General features: G+C 43.3%; 1 protein-coding gene across 2 annotated transcripts in view; it reads left to right on the forward strand.

Annotated features, from left to right (window-relative positions):
• The window catches only part of LOC8040114, a 42,154-nt gene extending 21,087 nt beyond the window's left edge, over nucleotides 1–21,067 (forward strand). For both annotated transcript variants that reach the window (XM_029974647.3, XM_029974648.3), the window contains 10 exons: nucleotides 3,499–3,601; nucleotides 4,583–4,727; nucleotides 10,442–10,504; nucleotides 10,649–10,831; nucleotides 10,993–11,058; nucleotides 11,946–12,011; nucleotides 12,507–12,572; nucleotides 13,354–13,416; nucleotides 13,996–14,178; nucleotides 17,253–21,067. In XM_029974647.3, the coding sequence (XP_029830507.2) occupies nucleotides 3,499–3,601; nucleotides 4,583–4,727; nucleotides 10,442–10,504; nucleotides 10,649–10,831; nucleotides 10,993–11,058; nucleotides 11,946–12,011; nucleotides 12,507–12,572; nucleotides 13,354–13,416; nucleotides 13,996–14,178; nucleotides 17,253–17,432 (1,118 nt within the window). In that variant the 3' untranslated portion in view covers nucleotides 17,433–21,067. The remainder of the gene's footprint in view (nucleotides 1–3,498; nucleotides 3,602–4,582; nucleotides 4,728–10,441; nucleotides 10,505–10,648; nucleotides 10,832–10,992; nucleotides 11,059–11,945; nucleotides 12,012–12,506; nucleotides 12,573–13,353; nucleotides 13,417–13,995; nucleotides 14,179–17,252) is intronic.

Genomic DNA, 21,067 nt, shown 5'->3' on the forward strand with positions numbered 1-21,067 from the left:
CAAAGTCAAAACAGTACATCCGCGGGAAATAATGCATCCGTCATTCTTCGTCTTCCTGAAGCAGTGAACTACCGATCTCGGCTACAGGACTTTTGGGTCCACAAAATATCACGCTCAGTAGAAAATTCGCCTTTTCTACCAAAAGTACTGGAAATTATTTATTTTTCAAACAGGTCGGGTGGTGATGCGTGTTTGAGTGTAGGACCGTTGACTGGGCACTGGTTTGCGCCAAGAGTGCAGTGCTTCCTTTCATGCTGCCCGCGACGAGTGTTGAAATTTGAATATAGTAGAAATAAAATCAACTGACACCCTTAGAATTATTTTAAAGTTGCGCTTTCTTCAGGCATTAAGGTTTTGATCGTACATTTTATTCATTGTCGTCTTCGATGAGGGAACAACTTGCCGAGGAGGCCGCGCTGTCCGCGTACGCGGCTTGACAGATAAGGTCGCGAATGCTTTTCACGAATCTTTAAAGACCAAGCATAAAAATGAAAGACGCAGCCACTTTACGCCAATGAAACCAACTTTATGTTTTGGGCAGACGTCTTGCGAGAGTTGCAGTATTTTAATTATGCCTAAGAAATTAAATGTATAGGATTAAGTACCAAACGTTTTTAGATGTATTAAGAACCAAAATGTCAATTAGAAAGTTCTAGCGCTGCTTGATAAACACCCGATTAGCTGTTTGCAACGTGATACGGCTTGCGTGGCTTCCTTTTGACTAGTAATAAAGCTTATGAAACATGACAAAATACCCCGTGACAAGGCGCCCGCCCCATCATAAACTCAATTTCAAATGTCCCGGGATTTGTTTTCATAGGCCGGAAAAAAAAAAGAAAAAAAAGAGATGCATGCAAGACGCGTGCCCCACGCTTTATTTATATCAGAAAAGAACTGCCCTCTGTTTTATATACAATGTTTATTGTTGTTGTTGTTTTTTCTCACCTACTAGATATTAGAAAAAAACGTGGAAATTAACGTTTTGTGGATTTGAGCTTGGGTTCAAGAAAGAACGCAACAAAAACCGACTGATTACCTAACATTTGTTAATTAACTTTTTGATTATAAAAGAAAACGGGATAGTTGATTTATAAAGTTGTTGGGCGTAATCGAAAGCCACCAAATTGTCCAGTGAAAATTGGCGCCATTGCGGTTTGTATAGGTGAGCTATACGGCCAGGCGAGGATTAGGTTCAATAACGAACGCAACTAAAACCGACCGATTGCCTAAAATTTGCTAATTAACCTTTTAATTAAAAAAGAAAACGGCATCTTGTATTTAGAAAGTTGTTGGCCATAATCGCAAGCCACCAAACCGTCCATTCTTAAAAAGATGTAACGCGCGTACACCATTATACGGCGTCCTGATACGGCGTCCTCCTAATTTGGGCGCGAAAATATTGTTCTGATATTATGTGGGCTCCATCTCCGCGTGGCACAGCCTAACGCCATGAAGCCAAAGCGACAAATCATGCGCATCGCTGTGACAACGCCACTGTAGAAGGGGCGAGGAGTGCGGTGGCCGAAAAGATTGCGGTAACACGATTCGCGTCCAAATTAGGCTTTTTAGGAAGCCGTGAGCCACTTCACGTCTACTACATCTCTTTAAAAAAGAATGATTTGGTGTTTTTGATGACTACAGATAAGGCACAAACCGCAATTGCGTAACTCTGACGTCTTTTTTTTAGAAAAATGTCTAGTCAATAAAAAAAAATCGCCCTGTATAAGCACGATTGTAAAGCAGTTCTTTACGTCCGGCGACATCATTACGGCATGGAAGGAGACGTTGACCACAGATCATACTCTGTGTATGATCTGTGGTCACTGTTTTTTGTTTTTTTTCGTACGAGAATGAGCAAACATTTGATACCAAATAAAATAGATTTAGCATTCACCGAATTCGGCTTGTTTAATTGATTCAAATCGATATTTGATTTGATTACACTTATTTTGTACCTGCACACGCCTACTTTATTCCCTAATGAGTTACAAGTGATAATTACATTGTTTTTTTTTTGTTTTTAGTTGTCGTGCGAGGTCATCACAATCTATTGTTAACAATCGGAGCTATGCGATTACGCGGAGGAGGCGCATTTGAAGATATTCAAAATTGTTCTGAATGCACAAACAACTTCAAACGTCTTGCTGTTTGGGTCGTTTCCTAGACGCAGGACCAATAATAAAGCTAAAACCTTATAGAGGAGACTATCTCTATCAACTCAACGTACAAACACGATGTGAAGCGTGTCTGCGTACGTTGGAAATGAGATACCGGCGAGGCAAACCATAGCGTCGAATGTCCATGCATCAAAATGTCCGTGCACCGAAATATTCGCGCACCGAAAAGTCCCACACCGAAAAGTCTTTGCAGCAAAAAGTCCGTACACTGAAATGTCTGTCCGCCAAAAACTCCGCACCGAAATGCCCTACAGCAAAACGCTCTGCACCGAAAAGTACTAGACCCACTACGGATCGAATCCTCCGTCACCTCTGCCGGTTTACGAACCATGATGATTCAGAACCACTGGTCTATGGAGCGCCATCCTTGATATACAGAAAACGCCGCTCGTACTTCCCGTTGCCGCCATGAATCCGCCTAAACAATGAAAGATGCCAAATCAGATATTTATATTAAAATTGATACTTTAATGACTACTTCTTTGAGCAGGACGAGGTATTTGTGCTCTCACAACCAGCAAGAATCATCCTCCAAACCAATGCTAAAAAAGAGCCAATGCAACTCGTTGGGAAGAGCAAGTGCCAAGCTCGCTCAAAACAGCTACTCGGTTGGTTCAGCTCCTTGTCGCAGGTGTGCCGGCTGGCTTCTGGATAATCTTTTCAAATCCTTCAAGCTTTCATTTCCTCCACCCCAAACTTGTAAAAAAAAAAAAAAAAAAAAATCAGAAAATGGCGACGAGGAAACGAGAGGCGATTTCCTCCTTTCACTGTGGCGAGAAGGAAAGTGAGGGTCGGATTCCTCCTCTCTGCTTGCGGGCCGGCCTTTAACATGTATAATAAGTAAACAAATAATTAATCATATTTCTTTTCTTGCAGTCAAAAATTTTGCTTTAACTCATAAGCACAGTTAGCATAAAAGTGATACATACGTCAACCCCCCCCCCCCCCTTCCCCCCATCAAAAAAAAAAAAAAAGATTGACATAAACTGACGTTTTAAACTCCGCAGATATAAGTTATTTATCAAACTCGTAGTTTTATGCGCAACAATATCTCGTCGCCGTTCAAGGTATCGCTGTGGACATAGAGAAGATATTGTTGCGTATAAATAGACGCAACAATATGTGAAATAAATTGTTTGCTTGGTTTGAAATATTGTGTGTGTATGTCCGTTTCTTTTTTAGCTTTGCCTTGGGTTGAAGTATGGAAAACCAGTATGGTAGAAGTGACATGTTTGGCTTGAAATGAAGCCAACAAGCTTTTTAGTTAAACCACCATTTGCTGCTGTTGCAGTTTAGACCATGGTATACTTCTCTGTTCCAGGTTTCTTCTTTGGGCTCCTGAATGCCTTCTGGGGAGATATTCCACCCTATGAAGGCACTAGCTGGAGTCCCTCACGCTGGCCGAACCCCGAGATGAGCTCCAGGTAAACAGGACACCAACGTTTGATATTTATCTTGTGATTTTCCCACCCGGAGGTTTCACGTATCTTGATGCACTTCATTAAAGAAGTCGAAATCATAACGTCAGTGGCCTACTTATAAGTGGGACTCTTGTAAGTGGGCCAATGTTCACAAGACATTGTAAAGGATACACTGCCGAACTCACCTTAACACGTTTTCTTGCAAGCCTTGCAGATCGACTTTTCTGCATTATTGTCTACCCAAGCGGCATAGTGAATGAACACCCAAGAAGCTTTCATTACCAGACATATACTAGAACAGTATTCACTGGATTCTGGGCCTTGTGAAATTCCATCCTTGGTTTCACGCTGCAGATAACTTTTCGATAGAATGTTATCTCTGTCATGTCTTTCTGTAGCCTCCTACCATTAATTGAAATGACTGGCAGTAATGTGTTCTCTACACGCAGCCCTGTTTGTCGAGCATGCAGCAGTTGTTTGAGTAAATTTTATATTGCAAATAGAGTGTAAACTTTGGGACTGACATTCTACAATATCTTGTTGTTGCACATTTAAATGAATAATCTCTGGTAGAGAGCATTTGTGACACATTTTGTTTTTCTTTTTTACTGGAAGCCATAGCTGGCAGAAGGGGCTTCATGACCCGACCTTTTAAGGAATAGGTAGCCAAGTGTGCTTATGCACTGTCGCTTGGAGCGAAAGCTCGCGCTGCAGAACCCAGGGATCCTGGGTTCAACCTGTATCGACCTGTATCGACCTGGACGAGCAGCGTACCAGCAAGCGGTCGTGTATCACTACCGTGTGATACTCGCCAAAGGCCCCAGGCTAGCTGTTTTACTGCGCTGGCAAAGTTTCTCCCTTGTAGCATGTAACAATGTGACTATAAACGTTTGCACACTAACCGCCCACTCTCTGAATGTCTAACAACAAGTTTGACTTCGACTTGCTCCTAATCTTTTTTAAGGTTCCTTCTTCTATCCCCAGGGGTCACTGGCGTAGCCTGTGGGTGGGTTCGCTGGTGGCGCTGCCTTCGGGAGGGGGTGTCGCTATGGCCATCCTAGGGGGGAACTCTGCCTGCCTGGTTGGTGTGGCCATCTCGGCCTCCCTACTGCCCCCCATCATCAACAGTGTGAGCTTGGCGCCTGGAGATACTCTTCGTTCACTTCTCATTGCTAGGGAAGCTAGGGAAAAGCTAGAACTGAGTTGTTTGGCAAGTAGAGAAGTAAGGACAAGCTGGGGGTTGGTTTATTACTGCTAGGGAAACCAGTGAAGAGCTAAAACTGAGTTTTTTTATGAGTTAAGGTCATAGGGGCAACCTAGAGGTTTGTCTTTGCCGATGTTCCTGGAACAGCTCAGTTGGGAAACTTTCCCTTGAAACGCAGACCCTTCGTGTCCACCGGAACTGAGCCACTGCGTGCACAATTAATTGCAGCATTACTTCTTGTCAGTCAGTCAAACATGGAAGTTGTTTAGTTAGTTTGTTGGTTAGTTGGCAGTACATAATCTGTTTTGAGACAGGAGTGTGACAAAACCGCCGACTCGAGTAAGACTTTTTTGTTTTTGTTCCTTTTCTGCTTTGGTGTGCATTTTGGATTGGGTAGTTCCCAAGAAAGCCGCAACATGGCACAACTGTACCATCTTCCCTGTCCCAGTATGTCTACCGTAAAGTTCAGAGGGAGCGCTCGCCCCGAGAGATTGCCCATCCCGTTTTTCGGGCTAAATATCTGTAACATAAAAATGACGAAACATCGCCCACTCCATTATTCCCTTCGGACATCATGCGATGTCTGACGAGAATGACATCAACTGTGCAATTTGCTGTTCCGGCATGTCTGGCAAGCGAGTTTATTGCGGGTTCCCACATTTTTGTCCGCGATCTGCGTGCGCGATATCGGCTCCCATAACATGCGAGTTGTTGCCACACGTATGTTGCACCGTAAAATGCGAATCTGTTCTGTCCGCAATCTGCGGTATCTGTTTCCATGACATAAAGTTTGTTGCATATTCTAGCGTTTTTGTACACAATCTGCAAGCGCGATGTCGATACCCGTGACTGGCAAGTTTGTAGCGGGTTTCCGCATGTCTTTTGCAATATATAACTTGAATCTGCTGCGTCCGCTATTTGCGATATTTGTTCCCAAGAGTTGCGAGTTCTTGGCGGATGTCAGTGGGTCGATCCTTTGCACCATGAACATGAATCTGCTGTGTCCACAACCTGCGGTATTCTTTCCCGTGACGCAGCAGTTCTTTGCGAATTCCCACGTGTTTATCACATCGTGAAACTCAAATTTGCGGTGTCTGCGTTCTGCGGTATCAGTTCCCCCCGTCACGTGGTTTGTAGCCGGTTCCAGGGTGTTTATCATTAATTTTTGATAAAGTTTTGCTGTGGCATCCCCAAAGATAGCCCACCCATGTTTTTCACCATTTATCTCTCCATTTTGGGTGGGAGTTCTTTAAGAACTTCACTGTAGTTCCTGGAGTTGCTGCTGTGGTAGAAACGGTGGCACTGCGATCGTATCTAGCTCAGCATTTAAGTATGGGTTAGAGCCAGTTCTTCGAAGCAGACTCCCATGACAGTTTCCCAACTGAGTTGTTTTAGTAATTTTAGTTATTGCTAAGGAAACTATGGAAGACTAGAATTAAGTTGTTTGATGAGTAGAGAAATAGAAACAAGCTGGCCAGTGGCATAGCCATGAATTTCTTTTTTGGGGGGTGTTGAGGTGCCTGGGATGTCCATGACTTGGGGTGTGGGGGGGAACGGAAGTCTGAAAATGCACGTGTGTATTACAGAGTTGACTACATTTCAGCCCCCCCTCCCTCTCTTCCCTGAAATGTTTCCCTAGCAATAACAAACACCCATTGCTAGTTTCCCAGTAATGATAAACACTCATTGCTAGTTTCTCCAGCAATGGCAAACAACCAGCTACTGTGGTGTAGCTACGGAAGCTGGGTGTTTGTTACTGCTAGGGAAACTAGGGAAAATGGAAACTGAGTTCGTTGGGCCCGCTTTAGACGGGGCAACTTTTCCAGCAATTTTGAGGTTCCTGACGGGTTGTTCCCTAGCTTTCCCTAGATCGACACGAATTGCTGAGATCGGGTCCAGCTCGAACAAGCGAGCAACTCGGAGAAATTCGAAGACGTTTGAAGCGGCTGCAGCCAATCAGAGACGCAATATTTTCACGTGACACCCCTGTGGTGGTGATGATGACAGCTAAAGACTTGGTTCTGGTTTGAAATGGATCGTTTTTGGAAATAAACCTTTTCAGAAAGTTGAGTTAGTATTCTCTACACCATTCAAAAATATAAAAGCATGTTTTTAGCACGTAGCTGGGCATCTAGATAGTGCAAGAAAAATAAAATTGAATGATGATAATGGCAAGTCGTAGCGATTCAGTTGCTGCGTGTGAACGCGGGCAACCTGTGTTGCTGGTGTTGCGACGTCAAGTTGCTGGGTGAAATTGCCCCATCTGAAGCGGGCCTCAGCAAGATAGGAAATAGGAAGAAGCAGAGAATTGTTTCTCAGTGCTAGGGAAAATAAGGCGAAGCTAGATTTGAGCTGTTTGGTGAACAAGGGGCACAGGAACAACCTAGTAGTTTGTTCATCATTGCAGGGGTAGATACGGACAAGCTAGAACTGATCTGCTTTATGTATTTGCAGAAGTCTATATTGGTCATTCCATGTCAAACGTCCCAGGCATTGCGCTCGACCACCTTCGATTTCTAAAAAAAAATTATGGCCTTTTGCCGCATTGTCTGTAGCCATGCCCTGAAATATTTCTGACGAAAAAAAAGTTTTGATGGCGTAAGCGCGGTTTTAACTTTTAAAAATAGTGTGAAACTAGGTATCGCTCTATAATTTATGAAAAATCAGCTTTTTTATGAAACACCCAACAATATGTTAAATCTGCACGGCTTTTGACTTGCAATGTGGTTGGGCTTGTGCAGTTTTGTTTAGTAATTTAAATATTTTTTTAAAACACAAACTTTTGAAAGTTATAACATTCTTGTTATTTGATTAAGAAATATCTAATCCCTCCGGGGACTTAAAGAACTTTTTACTGGCTGCCCTGCGGGTAAATAATCTATAAATAATGTTTAAATCGCTTAATTAGATATCTCTCAGTAAAAAAAAATCCTGAAGTTGCCAAAAAGTTTGTTTTGATGCATAAACAGTCGTTTATTTCACCCTGAGGTGGTCCAAGTAAAAATAAAAAAATATGGTGGGTTTGGAAAAACAATCGATTGTCTTTTGATTCTGAAAGTTTAATCACAGTAATTTTTGTTTAAAGCGAAAAAACAATTTTTGAAGTTGAACTTTTGCACCACAACCCGGCGTCGCTTCTTAACGCCTCTTCGCCGCACAGCACGCCATTGGCGACGATAGCTGATACGATTAGGTCCAAAGAAAGAACGGAGTTTACTGCCGCTTCCCCTTGTCCGTTTTTCCAGCTGCAAGGGAAGAAACGGCGGGCATCGTGTTGATAATCGGAGGTGCTGCCAGTGCTTAGCCATAGCAGGCCCATTGTGCCCTTTGTACCCGAGGGCAGCTCCTCACACTCCGAAACGTGATGCCTAATGGACGGGCAACATCAGCTGACGTGGACTTCTCCTAGAAGGAAAACACGACAATATCGTCGTTAAATCTAGCCGTCACGCTTACTGCGGTTAAAAGCGGAACTATTCGGCGACGCAAGAATTTGCCATTTCAAAGCCGATTTAAACACGAACAAGGCATGAGCCTCCAACGGCTCGCATTCGTTAACACCACATCGCCTCATCGTTTGAGATTGCCCGTTCACTGGGCTTTTGTGTTGCTGTTTAAATAGTGTCCTGACACTGACAATAGAGAGCGATTGCGATGTGTACGGAAGAAACAGCAAGCTTGCTAGTGGATGCTCTGACTCGGCAGCGCTAAGCATCTGTTGACATGAATACAGTGGAAGACTACAGGAAGACACCGCTGCGCAAGACAGTCGAAATAGGAAAATCCATAAAGCAACAAGAGTGGGAAAAAGCTTCTTCCCACCAAGATGTATTTACTACCCGACAACTCGAAGTCCTGCTGTCTACCTGCGTGCGCAAACGTGACAAAGTCGCACGCTTTGCCAGGCTCGATGGTGGCCTGCTGTGCAGAGAAGAGGCGCAAGAAACGACTGCAGGTTGCAACGCGAGAGCTCAACTTCAAAATTTTTTTTTTTTCCTCTTTAAAACAAAATGATCTAATTTAAACTTTCAAGAACAAAAGGCAATAAACTCCTGTAAAAGTCAGCTTGTTTTGTATTTTTCTTTGGGCCACCTCAAGGCAGAATTGACGGCTCTTGAAATGGCAAAACGCAATTTTGCACAAATTTAGTTGTTTTTTTGCATGATATTTAGTCGTACGGCCTGAAACCTTTTTTTTTCTTGTTATGTGCAATATACCTATAGGGCTGTCAATGAGAATTTTACAGTCACCTCAGCAATGAGATAGTTTGTAACAAAACTATCAAAAATGCTAAAATTCTTACATAATCCTTATTTCTTTTTTAAATTGCTTCAAGCCAATAATTATGATGCTTATTACATAGCAATCCAAATACCATTTGGTTTTTAGACAAAAATATTCCACCTTTCCATAAATATATCTTACTTCTCGTGAAGAAGCAAGATATATTTAAGGAGAAGTCCACGTCTCCTGACGCATTGAGAAGTCCACGTCAGCTGATGTCGCCTGTCGATTAGGCATCGCGTTTCGGAGTGTGAGGAGCCGCCGTTGGATACAATGGGCCTGCTATGGCTACGCACTGGCGGCACCTCCGATTGTCAACACTGTGCCCGCCGTTTCTTCCCTTGCAGCTGAAAAGACGGACAAGGGGAAACGGCAGTAAACTATGTTCTTTCTTTGGGCCTAATCGTGTCGGCTATTGTCACCGGTGGTGTGCTGTGCGGCGAAGAGGCGTTAAGAAGCGACGCCGGGTTGTGGTGCGAGAGTTCAACTTCAAAAATTGTTTTCTCGCTTTAAACAAAAATTCTTTTGATTAGACTTTCAGAATCAAAAGACAATCAATTGTTTTTCCGAACCCACCATATTTTGTATTTTTAATTGGGCCACCTCAGGGTGAAATAAATGTCTGTTTATGCATCAAAACACACTTTTTGGCAACTTCAGGATTTTTTTTTTACTGCGAGATATTTAATTTAGCTGTTTAAATTTTTTTACAGATTATATACCTGCATGGGCAGCCGGTAAAAAGTTCTATTAAGTCTCCGGAGCAACTAGATATTTTCTAATCAAATAACAAACCACTTAAAACTTTCAAAACAATTGTGTTTTAAAAAATATTTAAATAAAAAAAAACTGCACAAGCCCAACCACATTGGAAGTTGAAAGTCGTGCAGATTTCTGAAAAAAATATTGTTGGGTGTTTTAAAAAAAGCTGATTTTTCATAAATTTTGGAGTAATACCTAGTTTCACACTATCTTTAAAAGTTAAAACCGCGCTCACGCCATCAAAATATTTTTTTCGTCAAAAATATTTTAGGGCATGGCTACAAACAATGTGGCAAAAGGCCATGCATTTTTTTTAGAAATCGAAGATGGTCGAGCGCAACGTCTGGGACGTTTGACATGGAATGACCCTTCTGGAATGGGAAGTACAAGTTTTTGGAAAATCAATAATTTCTCCTAATTTCCTCTATCACTGTCCATAGTTACTGCTTCCAAGTGTTTTATAGTTGAAGCTTGATCAAAGAATGTCCGGTTTGCATAAACTGTATAGCTAAATTGCATGAATCTGCCGAAGGCCCCGCCCCCACTTTCAAAATATTGCCTCAAACTAGGGAAATTTTGTTCCTTCCTAACAGGGTATCCTGTGGTCTCTCTCCCTAGTCAAGGTCCTAAAGTCCGTAACTCAGGACCCCATTGAGGTGAGTCAATTGCCTATTGGTGTTTACTGAAAACACAGAAGCCTAGTCAATTCTTTGGCTTCTGCCATGTTTTGGTTCACTGTTTGTCTATTTTTATTTGTTTCTTCACCAAGTTTCATCTTTAAGAGCACTTGGCCTCCGCAGGTGAACGTGACGGGGACGACCATGCTGGTTCCACCGTCATTCCTGGCGCCCAGCAACTACCAGCCATACTATTTTGACGAGTTCAGCATGCATAAAGAGTGTGCCGTTCTCGGCGTCGTCTCCTTCTGCCTCACCGTGGTTAACATCCTCTGCATCATCATGTCGGGGACTCTCGTGCTCAAGGCAAGTTCATGTTTTTGCCACATTCCTATCCCGTGAGCAAGTTTAGGGAAGTGGGATTAATCGTTTATAAACAATTCTATGGACTTGGAGACCTGGCAAAAGGGATAATTTAAAATGACGAAGTTCTGCTTGATTTTTCATGGACCTTGCATGCATTGCAGATCAAGGAAATTGCACCTGCCGCAAGCTTACGGGGCACCAGGCGATTTTGGAAGTATGACATCAAGGTGAGGAATTTTGTTTTTGTTTGGGAGTGTTGATGGAGGCATAGCGAACAGTAAGCGAATGTAAGATGGTTTGACATGTTTTGGCCCCAACAGTTATGGCAGGCAGAAAACAGATGAGAATAAAAAACAAAAGAAAAACAATTGTTGCAAAATTTAGCATGCTGATGTGTGTGGGAGCATTGTGTTGAATCTTTTTGAAAACAGGATTGGATCATTCTGTTAACATTACAGTATAAGAGACCTACCACAGTGCACTTTAAAACAACAATGTTTAACTTACAATAATGTGTAGGAGTATCCTGTTATCATGAAAACAGGATAACTTTAAGAATAATCCCACTGGGTCGTTGTGTAAACATTCGAGTGTAAAAAACTCATCACAGTGTAGTTTGAAACATCAATGTTTAACTTAGGCTGATGTGTAGGACCATTCTGTAAAATCATCATGAAAACAGGATAATGTTGAACATAACCACATTGGATCATTGTGTTAACATTACAAGTGAAAGGTCCAACATGGTGCAGTTTGAAACAACAATGCTTAACTTATGCTGATGTGTAGAGCACCATGTTGGATCCCCATAAGAACAAGGTAATGTTACACAAAATCATATTGGATCATTGTATTTACATTACAATGTGAAAGATCTAAAGCAGTGCAGTTTGAAATATGGATTGCTCAAGTTATGCTGATTTGTAGGAGAATCAAGTTAAATAATAATTGAAACCGCCTAATTTTAGACATAGTGACCTTGTTGGATCATTGCGTTAAGATTATACCTTCATACAATGTCATACCAAACCACTTTGAAGTGTATTAAATAAATTACATTGTGAAAAATCTAACACAGTGCAGTTTGAAACAATGCTTAACTTTTGTGTTGCAGGTGGCGAGGGACTATAACAAGACGCTGGGAGAAGACATGGGCAAGGAGTTTCTCAAAGAGTGGCAGGTAAGGGAAAACCCTAGGCTCACAGGCCCTGTAATGCATGCATGACATTGTCATTGCATTTGCCCTAGACACCATTTCTCTACAGGATCAGTATTACAAGTCTCCTAATAACATCCAAACCTGTTGCTGAATCTTCTGCCCTGTAGTAGTACTTTCAAAACTATCACCCCTAATGTTCCTTGTCTTTGTGGTAGTGTGACAGGGCAGCTAGTAAGGTTGGTCCGTTTTGCATTGCACTAGTGTGTGCTGAACATTCTGTGAAGCGGTTGCACATGCAGCGAGCTAACAGTCCGTGCATAAAGAAAAAAGAAAGTAATGTTTTGGCTTAGCTCAAATTTGGTGGTTCTCAACTTCATGCTTGAGAATTAAACTGAAGGCTGTCTTGATCTCTATATACTTTATCGTGTTAGCCACCAGTATCTAACAGACTCGTACAAGTTTCTTGTTTGTTTCCTTCTTGTGATCTTGCAACTGATTCCGACACACTCTTGACAGCAACTGGATGACACGAAAGGTGGAGATGCTGCCAATGATCTTCAAGACCTGCAGGACATTCTAGATGTGAGTCGGAAGAAGTTTAGAAATCACCCCATTTACCCATGTATGTGTTGTATAGCCACCACTGTAGAGAAGCAACTTAAACTGTGCCACTGTCGAGACCGGTTATAACGAAGTCAACGGGAATCGGAAATCACTTAGCTATATCCGCTATTTCGTTACAACCGACTTGGGTTATAACGAAGTGTAAAAGGGAATGGGAAATCGTAATCGCTTCGCTGTAGCCGCTATTTCATTATAACCGACTTCATTATAACCGGTCTCAACAGTACGGTTGATGACCTGGGGCTTTTGACGAGTTACTGAATCATTCAAGGAGAATGCTTTTCCTTGGAAGAACAAGTCATCTGACGAATAGAATGCTTTACCCTTGTAGCCTTCAGTCCAAGGGTGAAGGCTGTCACCCTTGGGCTGACAGCCTTCACCTTCACCTTTAGGCTGCCAGCAAAAATTTACTTATGAAGTGCCCAGAGTTTTTTTCTACATATGTACTTATGTGAACTCTAGAAAATCTGTAATAAAATTATTTTTTAAAGTTTTGATAAAATTATGTTTGAAATGACACTTCAGTGTTTGTGTAAGGCGAAATGTACATAAAAATATTTGTGCACTCATTGTTCGAATAAAGGAGCATCCTTTGTTCCAAGCTATATGTGCAAACATTGAGCTACGCTAAAACACAGCTCAATGTTTGCACATATAGCTTGGAAACGTCACATCTCACAGTTTTGCTGGAGAGCCCATTGTGTTCTGTTAGAGTATGTAAATTTTCTACCTGACGCAGGAAGCAGAAGACGATGAGGTGTACCAAACAGTCAGGCAGCAGGTCGCTAACCATCCTCCTATGGTAAGCATTTGTGATTGCAAAGAAGCTGCTTCGAAGCCAACGTAAGATCCTTCTGTGTGTGCTCATATCTGGCTGAAGCATATATACTAAACTGATGCATCCAGTGATCTTCCACTATCTAAAATCCCGAACAAACGTTCACCTGTGGTGCAGAGATAAATGGTAAAAATTGTTGGGTGGGCGATATACGGGGATACAAGAGGAAATCTTTATCAAAAACAAGTGATACACGTGTGGCACCCCACGTGACACTGGAGCCAATACTGTAAATCACAGACAGGGCAATTTCACATTTCACTGTGTGATGAACACTAGGAACCCCCTAATAATTTGCGCATAAAAAAAAACCGACACCGCAGATCGAAATTACGGCAAACTGCGGTTCCACGATGCGATAGGTGCGCGGGAGCCCGCGACGAACTAGCTTAGACTTTTGTCGACATGGCGGTCTGCATTGCTCTCGCCCACTATTTCACTGTTTCATTGCATTAGGGCTATGATTTTATGTGTGGTTAGAACTGTACAATGCATTAGGCTGTCGAGAGGCTGCATCCCGAGATGGAACGCCCATCTTTGCAGAACTTTGTCCGTTGCCTGTCACGAACGTTTTCCGTGCCGGACGAAAGGAGGGCGGCGCCATCTTACGGCACCCGCATGAACGTCTGGGAGGTGGAGTCGCTTCTGGAAGAGTCGGCCCGTGCCAAGAAGCCGCCTAGGGTCACCTTCCAGCTCAAGAGGAGCAAGTCGGAAACTCGGGACACGGTGAGACCTCTCATAGTGCATAGATTTGACCTTGCAAATGCTGCAAAGCCTTTAATCTAGTGATTTTATTTGGATAGATAGGAAGAGCGTTTCCAGGGCTACCTGTTAGATGATGCCAGTGTGCTAGTATGTTTTCTCGTCGTAAGTGGTCATGGGCTGTTGTGGCGCAGTTGATCACACTCAAATGCATATGCTCGAACCAGCCTTTACAGCGTACTGCATTCAATGCCGTCTGCCAGGGTCCGACATTGTACAGTTCAAAGACTTGTTGTTGATCTGAAACATTAGAAGGGTAAATCTGTACTCCCTGTTCAACAACAGTTACGTGTGGTATAAATGTTGTAACCTAGATTGCACAAGCTATTGCCCGATTCAAAGGGCATAGCCACTACCATCTGGAAGTGGGGTCTTATTCAAGTAGCTGTCTACTGTTTTCCCCTTTTCTTTTAGTTGTGTAATCACTGTTGTGCAACATGCATGTTAAAGACCCTGTGTCCTCTACTGCATGAATGAGTTTCACTTTACCTCAAAGGAAGACCAACCTTTCGCTGCCTTGACATTTGTCTAATTTTCTTCTGCTTTTTTGTAAATTGCTAGGTCATGAAGATCGTTTCCTTCCTTCCACATGCTCACTTCTAAGCTCGGTTAATTTTAATCTAAGTATATTTATGAACTGTGACCTGAAAACGTCCAATGCCTACATTAGGGTGGAATGTAAACTACAGTTTTGACATAACGTTATCCCAATACAGATGCCCAGCTATCCTAATTGAGAGGATTTAAAAATCTGCTGGTTATATGCAAATATCCTTTCCTCAATCTCCAATCTGGAAAAAAATACAAGCATGAATTAGTGATGCAGGTTGTCAGAACACAGCTGCCTAACATGTACTATCGCGGACAATATGAGCTGAAACAGCGCTCCGGCCTGCGCACGGTACCACCTGCGCCGCCTGTCGCATTGCTCTGTAAACACGGCGCACCCTGAGGCCGAGATAAATTCTCACTTGCGCTCACTGCGCCGCTGCGCTCTTCCGGCCGTCTGCTTGCGAAATTATTGGTCGACGGAACCACCATCACGATGCTTGTGCCGTGTAGCCCAATGTTCTCGTTTTCAGCTAACGTGCATTTCAGTGCATTTCAAGAAAGCGCCTAAGTGGAACATGCGTTGTCACGCTCGTATCTCCTCGAGGAGCGCTGCCTGACGAAGCTGCCTTGGCTTCCAAAAGGAGCCAATCTAAATATCATCGAAAACATTTGGAGGCGCATCAAGGTAGCCATGTCATGGCGTCCCCTCCACCGCGCCACTGCCCACAAATCGTGGAAAGCAATCAGAGGTGAATGGGAGTGGCTTCGGGCTGAGCCAGACTTTGTGGCCGCGCTCTATGATTTCTTACCAGACAGGATGAGAGCCATGGTCGCGGGTCAGGGGAGAATGACGTGGTATTAAATTATTTTGTAAGTTTTACTACACCTCAGAATCCCCTGCACCGGACTTCTGCCGATTGGAACAAAGCTTGATGCTACGGTTGCGACACACTGTTTAACGCCGTTAACCACGCACACTTTTGTGTGGTGCCTCCTTGCTCCCGATCTTCTTGTATAGTGCAGTTGAACTTCCACGCCGACTATTAATCTTTTGTGTCTTACATTGTCGTCTGGAAATATTCTTTCGATTAAGTTTAAATCTCCTTCTTCGGGGAGATATATATGACTGTTTGTCCCACTTTATTAAGACTAGGAATTCGTAAACAAAAAAACTGGTGTCTTGTCAGCAACTTATTTTGTTTGAAACAAACAGGTGGGCCCAATAATAAAGAAATTATATTTTTGAACCTTTTCATACCAATCAAGGTTTTAAAAAACCTTCTCAGTAACATGCATGCTTACCGTTTTTGTAAATCTCTGTGATCAATGAAAAAGTTAAAAAAACCAAATACCTTCGAGCCGGACTAAATCCGGCATACAGATTATGGCCTATATTTTACGATGTCCTACTTTGTGCATGCCCCTATAATCAAACACGAACAACCTGCAATGCCTTTTGATCTGACTTTCAAAAACGATAATCGCAGCTGAAATTTAAGACACTTCAATATTTTTTCTTCACCAATCAGCGTTTTTTGTACGGGATTCTGCGTGATAAAGTAAAGTCAATCAATTCCAAAAGAGGGACGACAAGTGTAATCTTTTGTTCCCCCCGCCGCCTTACCACACGCACGCCCGCTCTCGCACCCGCCGCCTTGCTGGCAGACGGCCGGAAGAGCGCAGTGGTGCAGCGAGCGAGAACTTGTCTCGGACTCAGGGTGCGTCACGTGTGCGGAGCAATGCGACAGGCGGCGCAGGTAGTACCGTCCGCCGGCCGGAGCGCTATTCCAGCTCATATTGTCCGCGATAGTACTCTTGCATAATGTCCACAGTTCCATTTCGAAACTTTTACTGCGATGTAAATATCAACATCCATAACATTTCCGTTTTTTTTTTTTTAATACATTGGCTCCATGTTTGCATTATCCCACTTGGAAGGTGTACTTTTCTCCTAAGCACACGTCTGAGCTGCGGCGAAGCGAGCTTTGCGGGTATTGCTTCCCCGCAGTGCGTTGGTGCTTGGTGAGAAGCACACTCAATGGGACTAACCCACCCCAATCAACACCTTGAAAAGCATAAATATGGCAGTTTGTTTCGAAGCGAATATCGAATGGCATGTTATTAAGAACTATTATTGGAAAACGCAGATATTCACACAACGCTATACAGTAGCGATTGCACGAACGCCCGCCAGTACAATGTTTGTCTATGGTCAATCACAGGTTAAGAGTTGAGGGGAAGCTCCTCCCACCCTTTTCCACTTTAGCAGAGCAAACGCTGGAGAGGAGGTCCTCCTCTCTAGCGTTCGCTCTGCTAAAGTGGAAAAGGGTGGGAGGAGCTTCCCCTCAACTCTTAACCTGTTGCCGACTGCAAATTGAAGTGGGCAGGGTGGAGGTTGTGCCCAGGAACCCTGGGGTCTGCACCGTGAGCTTCTGCTTCACATGCTTCAACCTGCAGTGCGTCAACAGGCTCGACCATTGTTTCAGGATCCCAAATCGCCTTCGGGACGAGAAAAGAAAGGCCGCAAGGGGCCCGGCTTCTTTCACTTCCGACCGTCGGCCTCGCGATTCGAGGTGTCCAGGGTGGACGAACAGCCAGAGCCGCTTCTACGGAAGATGCGGAGGCTCTACCACAGTACGGGACAGCCTTCCACGACCTCTGCTTGAGTGCCCTTCTTTTTTGCGACCGGGCGTTTGCCGGAAGAGCCACTCGGGTCTCCATTAGAAGTGGAGCCGACCTGGCTCAAGCTAAACTGCGAGCCAGTCGGAGTCGCGTCAAAACTTATGGTGCCCGGAATGTGTCTCCGACCATTGTGTTTACCACGTTCTAGTCTGTGGTCCTTTGACTTCGGGTCAACAATGTCGTGGAAGCATCACGCTTTTGCCTGCTGTGATCCTGGCTGTGGCACTGCAATTGGTGCTAATGAGGCAGACCCTCGCTCAGCCTTGGATCGCTTTTCAGCTTGACGGTCCGCGGCCGTGACGACTGTGTCGCTTGCGTTTGATCGCCTTCTTTGCCGGAACTTTTATGACCATTCGCCAGCAATGCAACATCCGACAGCATGACGTGCCGGCTGCTCGTGTAATGTAATTCGTTACTTTTTTGGGACTGCTTTCAATGCACAGGCAGTGTAGGTTGCTAAACACACCCGTCGAAGAGGCATTTCGGGCACCATAGTCGAAATCAACATTTGACAACCGTAACCACGTAACGGGTATTCAGGCTGCTAAGCAAATGCGGCCTCACATGCAGAATGAGGGGGGGGGGGGGGGGGCGATTCCGGACAGTTCTTTTGTGTACAGAAATGTGTCTGCATTTTTTTTTTTTGTGGTGGAAGTTGAGAGTCAACGGGAGTGCCTGCTTTTGTCTGTCTCGCAGGCTAGACAAAGTATGACAGTGTTTCCGCTGTCTGAACACTTGTCTCTTCCCTAACGGCTTTGCTAACTAACCATTCTGTTGGTGATGGCGTCAGTTTTGTAGAGCATCCAAAACGCGTGTCCCCGACCGAAATCATTCGGTTAAAGCGTGAATTTGGTTTACCAAGAGCTGTATGAGCAGGACGTGCTTTTCGTTTGCAAAAAGGAAAGGGGGTTACGGTGATTTCATGCTCCTTTCCAGGTCTCTTCCTCAATCTGGAGTCATTCTTTATTGGGTAGTGTGCCATTATTTGGGCAAGCAAAAATGCAAGTATAGGTTTTGGGAAAGACCCATTGCCAATTGCTACTTGGGTAGCTCTGTTTATTTTTTTGCCTTCCTTGGCAACTATCCAATGATCACAGGAACCTCTAAACTTTCTGGTGGCCATGTGACTGGTGGCCATGTGATGTCTTTTTTTAATGATTCATACTCTATTGTCTGGTAGAGTTTCTTGCAAATTGAAGCAAGAACTGCTACAACACGATACAATTTGACTTGGAGTGGCCCTTCTCTTTTAGAGCCAGGTTATGTAAGGGACACCGAGCGGCGAGCGGGTGGGAGGAACGACATTTCTTAAACTTCGGTTGTTGACGTCGCCTCTGAACTTATATACCAGTTTGAGCTGGTGTCTTGAATGATCTCCTACAAAGTTTTTAGACATGTCAAGATTTATTTTTCTCTTTATTGACATGATTAAGACAGGATTTGTTGTGGAACAGTTGTGTATGTAATTGGTTTGCTATGGCAGAAAAGTTTTGCTAATGATCTCCTTCACATTGTGGCATGTGTACTTGTATACTGATATAGCATTGAATGGCATTTGGGCATTATTGGGCCTTTCTCTTCATGAGAAAAGTGACTCATCAACCATATGAGCAGATAGGGAGTACATATTTGAGACCACAGCATGCCTGGTACAACAGCATTCTAGTTGGAATATGTGTCGTGGAGTGTTGTAATGCTGCAGAACCCTTGGGAAGCCTGTTTGTACTTGCAGTGTTAGTTTTGAAGTGTTCAAGTATGTGCATGAGCATTACCACTTTATGATCATTGCCATCTAGTAGCTATTCATTGCCATTTTGTGGTTACATGGTCACCAGTGAAATGGGGCAAGAAGCTTTTTGAAGAATTAAGGAACCCTAGCTTGAAAGTAGCTTTGAGATGACTTTGCCTCCCATTGTTCTTATGAGGTGCACTCAGAATAAAATGAGATTACCACAGGTGAATGGCTATATACTGTGATGATACAAACACAACAGAAATGAGACTGTCTAGGCCGATTATGCCCTTTTACCTTAGAGGTGCTGTGGCAGACACATTATTTCCAAAGCTATGATTAATTGTATTTGTGCAAGTTGTAAAAAAATTATCAAGCTCTGGTAGGGCACTAGTTTGCAAAGAGCAAAATATATTGCAAGCAAAAATGTGAAGGTACACACACACTGTTAAGCACGGCAGAGAACATGAAGATGTGTGAAGCTGCTTTTTGACAACCTCCTTAAGGAACAGACATAGACCCTACCCATCAATCTGATTATCTTGTTATATCACGGTGCATTTCGTTACTGTAGTGCCATTCTTTTATCATTTGGGACGATCGCTCCTTTGTGCTAATCTCATTTAATTCTGACCCTACTGTGATTCTTATATATGACCACTCTGCATCCAAGGTTGTGTGCTTTTACAGTATGTGTTTGGTCTTAAACTGATGAAATTGCAGGGCTCGGGGGACTGCAGTACAAAGGGTGCAAAAAGCTTGGGGTAGGTCTAATACCTACAGGTCCTATGATTGCCATTCATAGAAGAATGTTACAACTAGCTCATTGTTTTTCATAATCACAAAGTATTTTTTTTTTACAGTGTAATATGTAGTATACTTTGTTTCTTCTTTGATAGCATGATGAGTAACTACATTTACTCTCTCTTTTGGAGAAGCATGAGCATCTCTGATTTTGGGTTCATTCTAGCTAAAGTTGCTGAATTTGTGTGAATTTGGTTGCACTTTTCTTTTTTTACAGTATCCAGTTTGCTATTTTTGCTGAGGAACAAATTCATGCTTGAACATGCTCCTCAGCTTACAAGTAGGGCAAAACATTATTGAAATGGTCTTTGTGGGAATGACAGTGCAGTTCAATGTTTAGAGGTGAATTGCTTTTCAATAATTAGCTCGTAAAATGGCACCATTGCTGTGACTTCAGTGCCTGCACATCTGGGTTGTGATGAAGGTTGTGCCGTCGTGCTTAAATGTTGCCTCTGTCAACGTGGGTCGCAGTTGCTAAGCTTAGCTTTGGTCTGCTGCGAGTCCAGCGTAACTTGATGGAACAGCAATAGCACCCTTTAATAATGTAATTTTCCTATGCTGGATTGTTTGTGCTATTACTCTCTTTCATACATGGCACAGCGTTTTGGAAGCTTCAAACTGGAGAGAACTCTAGGTGCGCAAGCACTTGTGCAAATGCAGCAGCAACAATTTGTGTCTAGGAAAGGGAGCATAGTGCCGTGCATTTTGTGCTCATATGTTTCAAGATATACGTGTGTACTATTTATTTTAGATAATTTACTCCTGGGTGAAGGTGGTTAAACGGAGGGTCTAGCTACTAGGCGATGACATTGGTGTGTTAATTGTGAAGAGTTTTAGTTACATTGTACAAGCTTCTATATGCCTGTCAAGCACAAAAACAAGAGTTGGTGCTATAGTGTTGCTGTTGGTGTGTTCCAGTGACAAAATGGTAGGCTTCATATCGTGTGATAAATGTTGTACAATATGATTTTCCTACCACTGATTGCCTGAAAGCTTCAAAGTACCGTATGCGGCGTCTGTTTGCCTTCACGAATTTTGCAAATCTGTTGAGGCTGCAGTAATAAAAGGACAGTTACAGGCGTG

Source organism: Ixodes scapularis, unplaced genomic scaffold (assembly GCF_016920785.2).
Source record: "Ixodes scapularis isolate PalLabHiFi unplaced genomic scaffold, ASM1692078v2 PGA_scaffold8__174_contigs__length_109621045, whole genome shotgun sequence".
Classification (NCBI taxonomy): Eukaryota; Metazoa; Arthropoda; class Arachnida; order Ixodida; family Ixodidae; genus Ixodes; species Ixodes scapularis.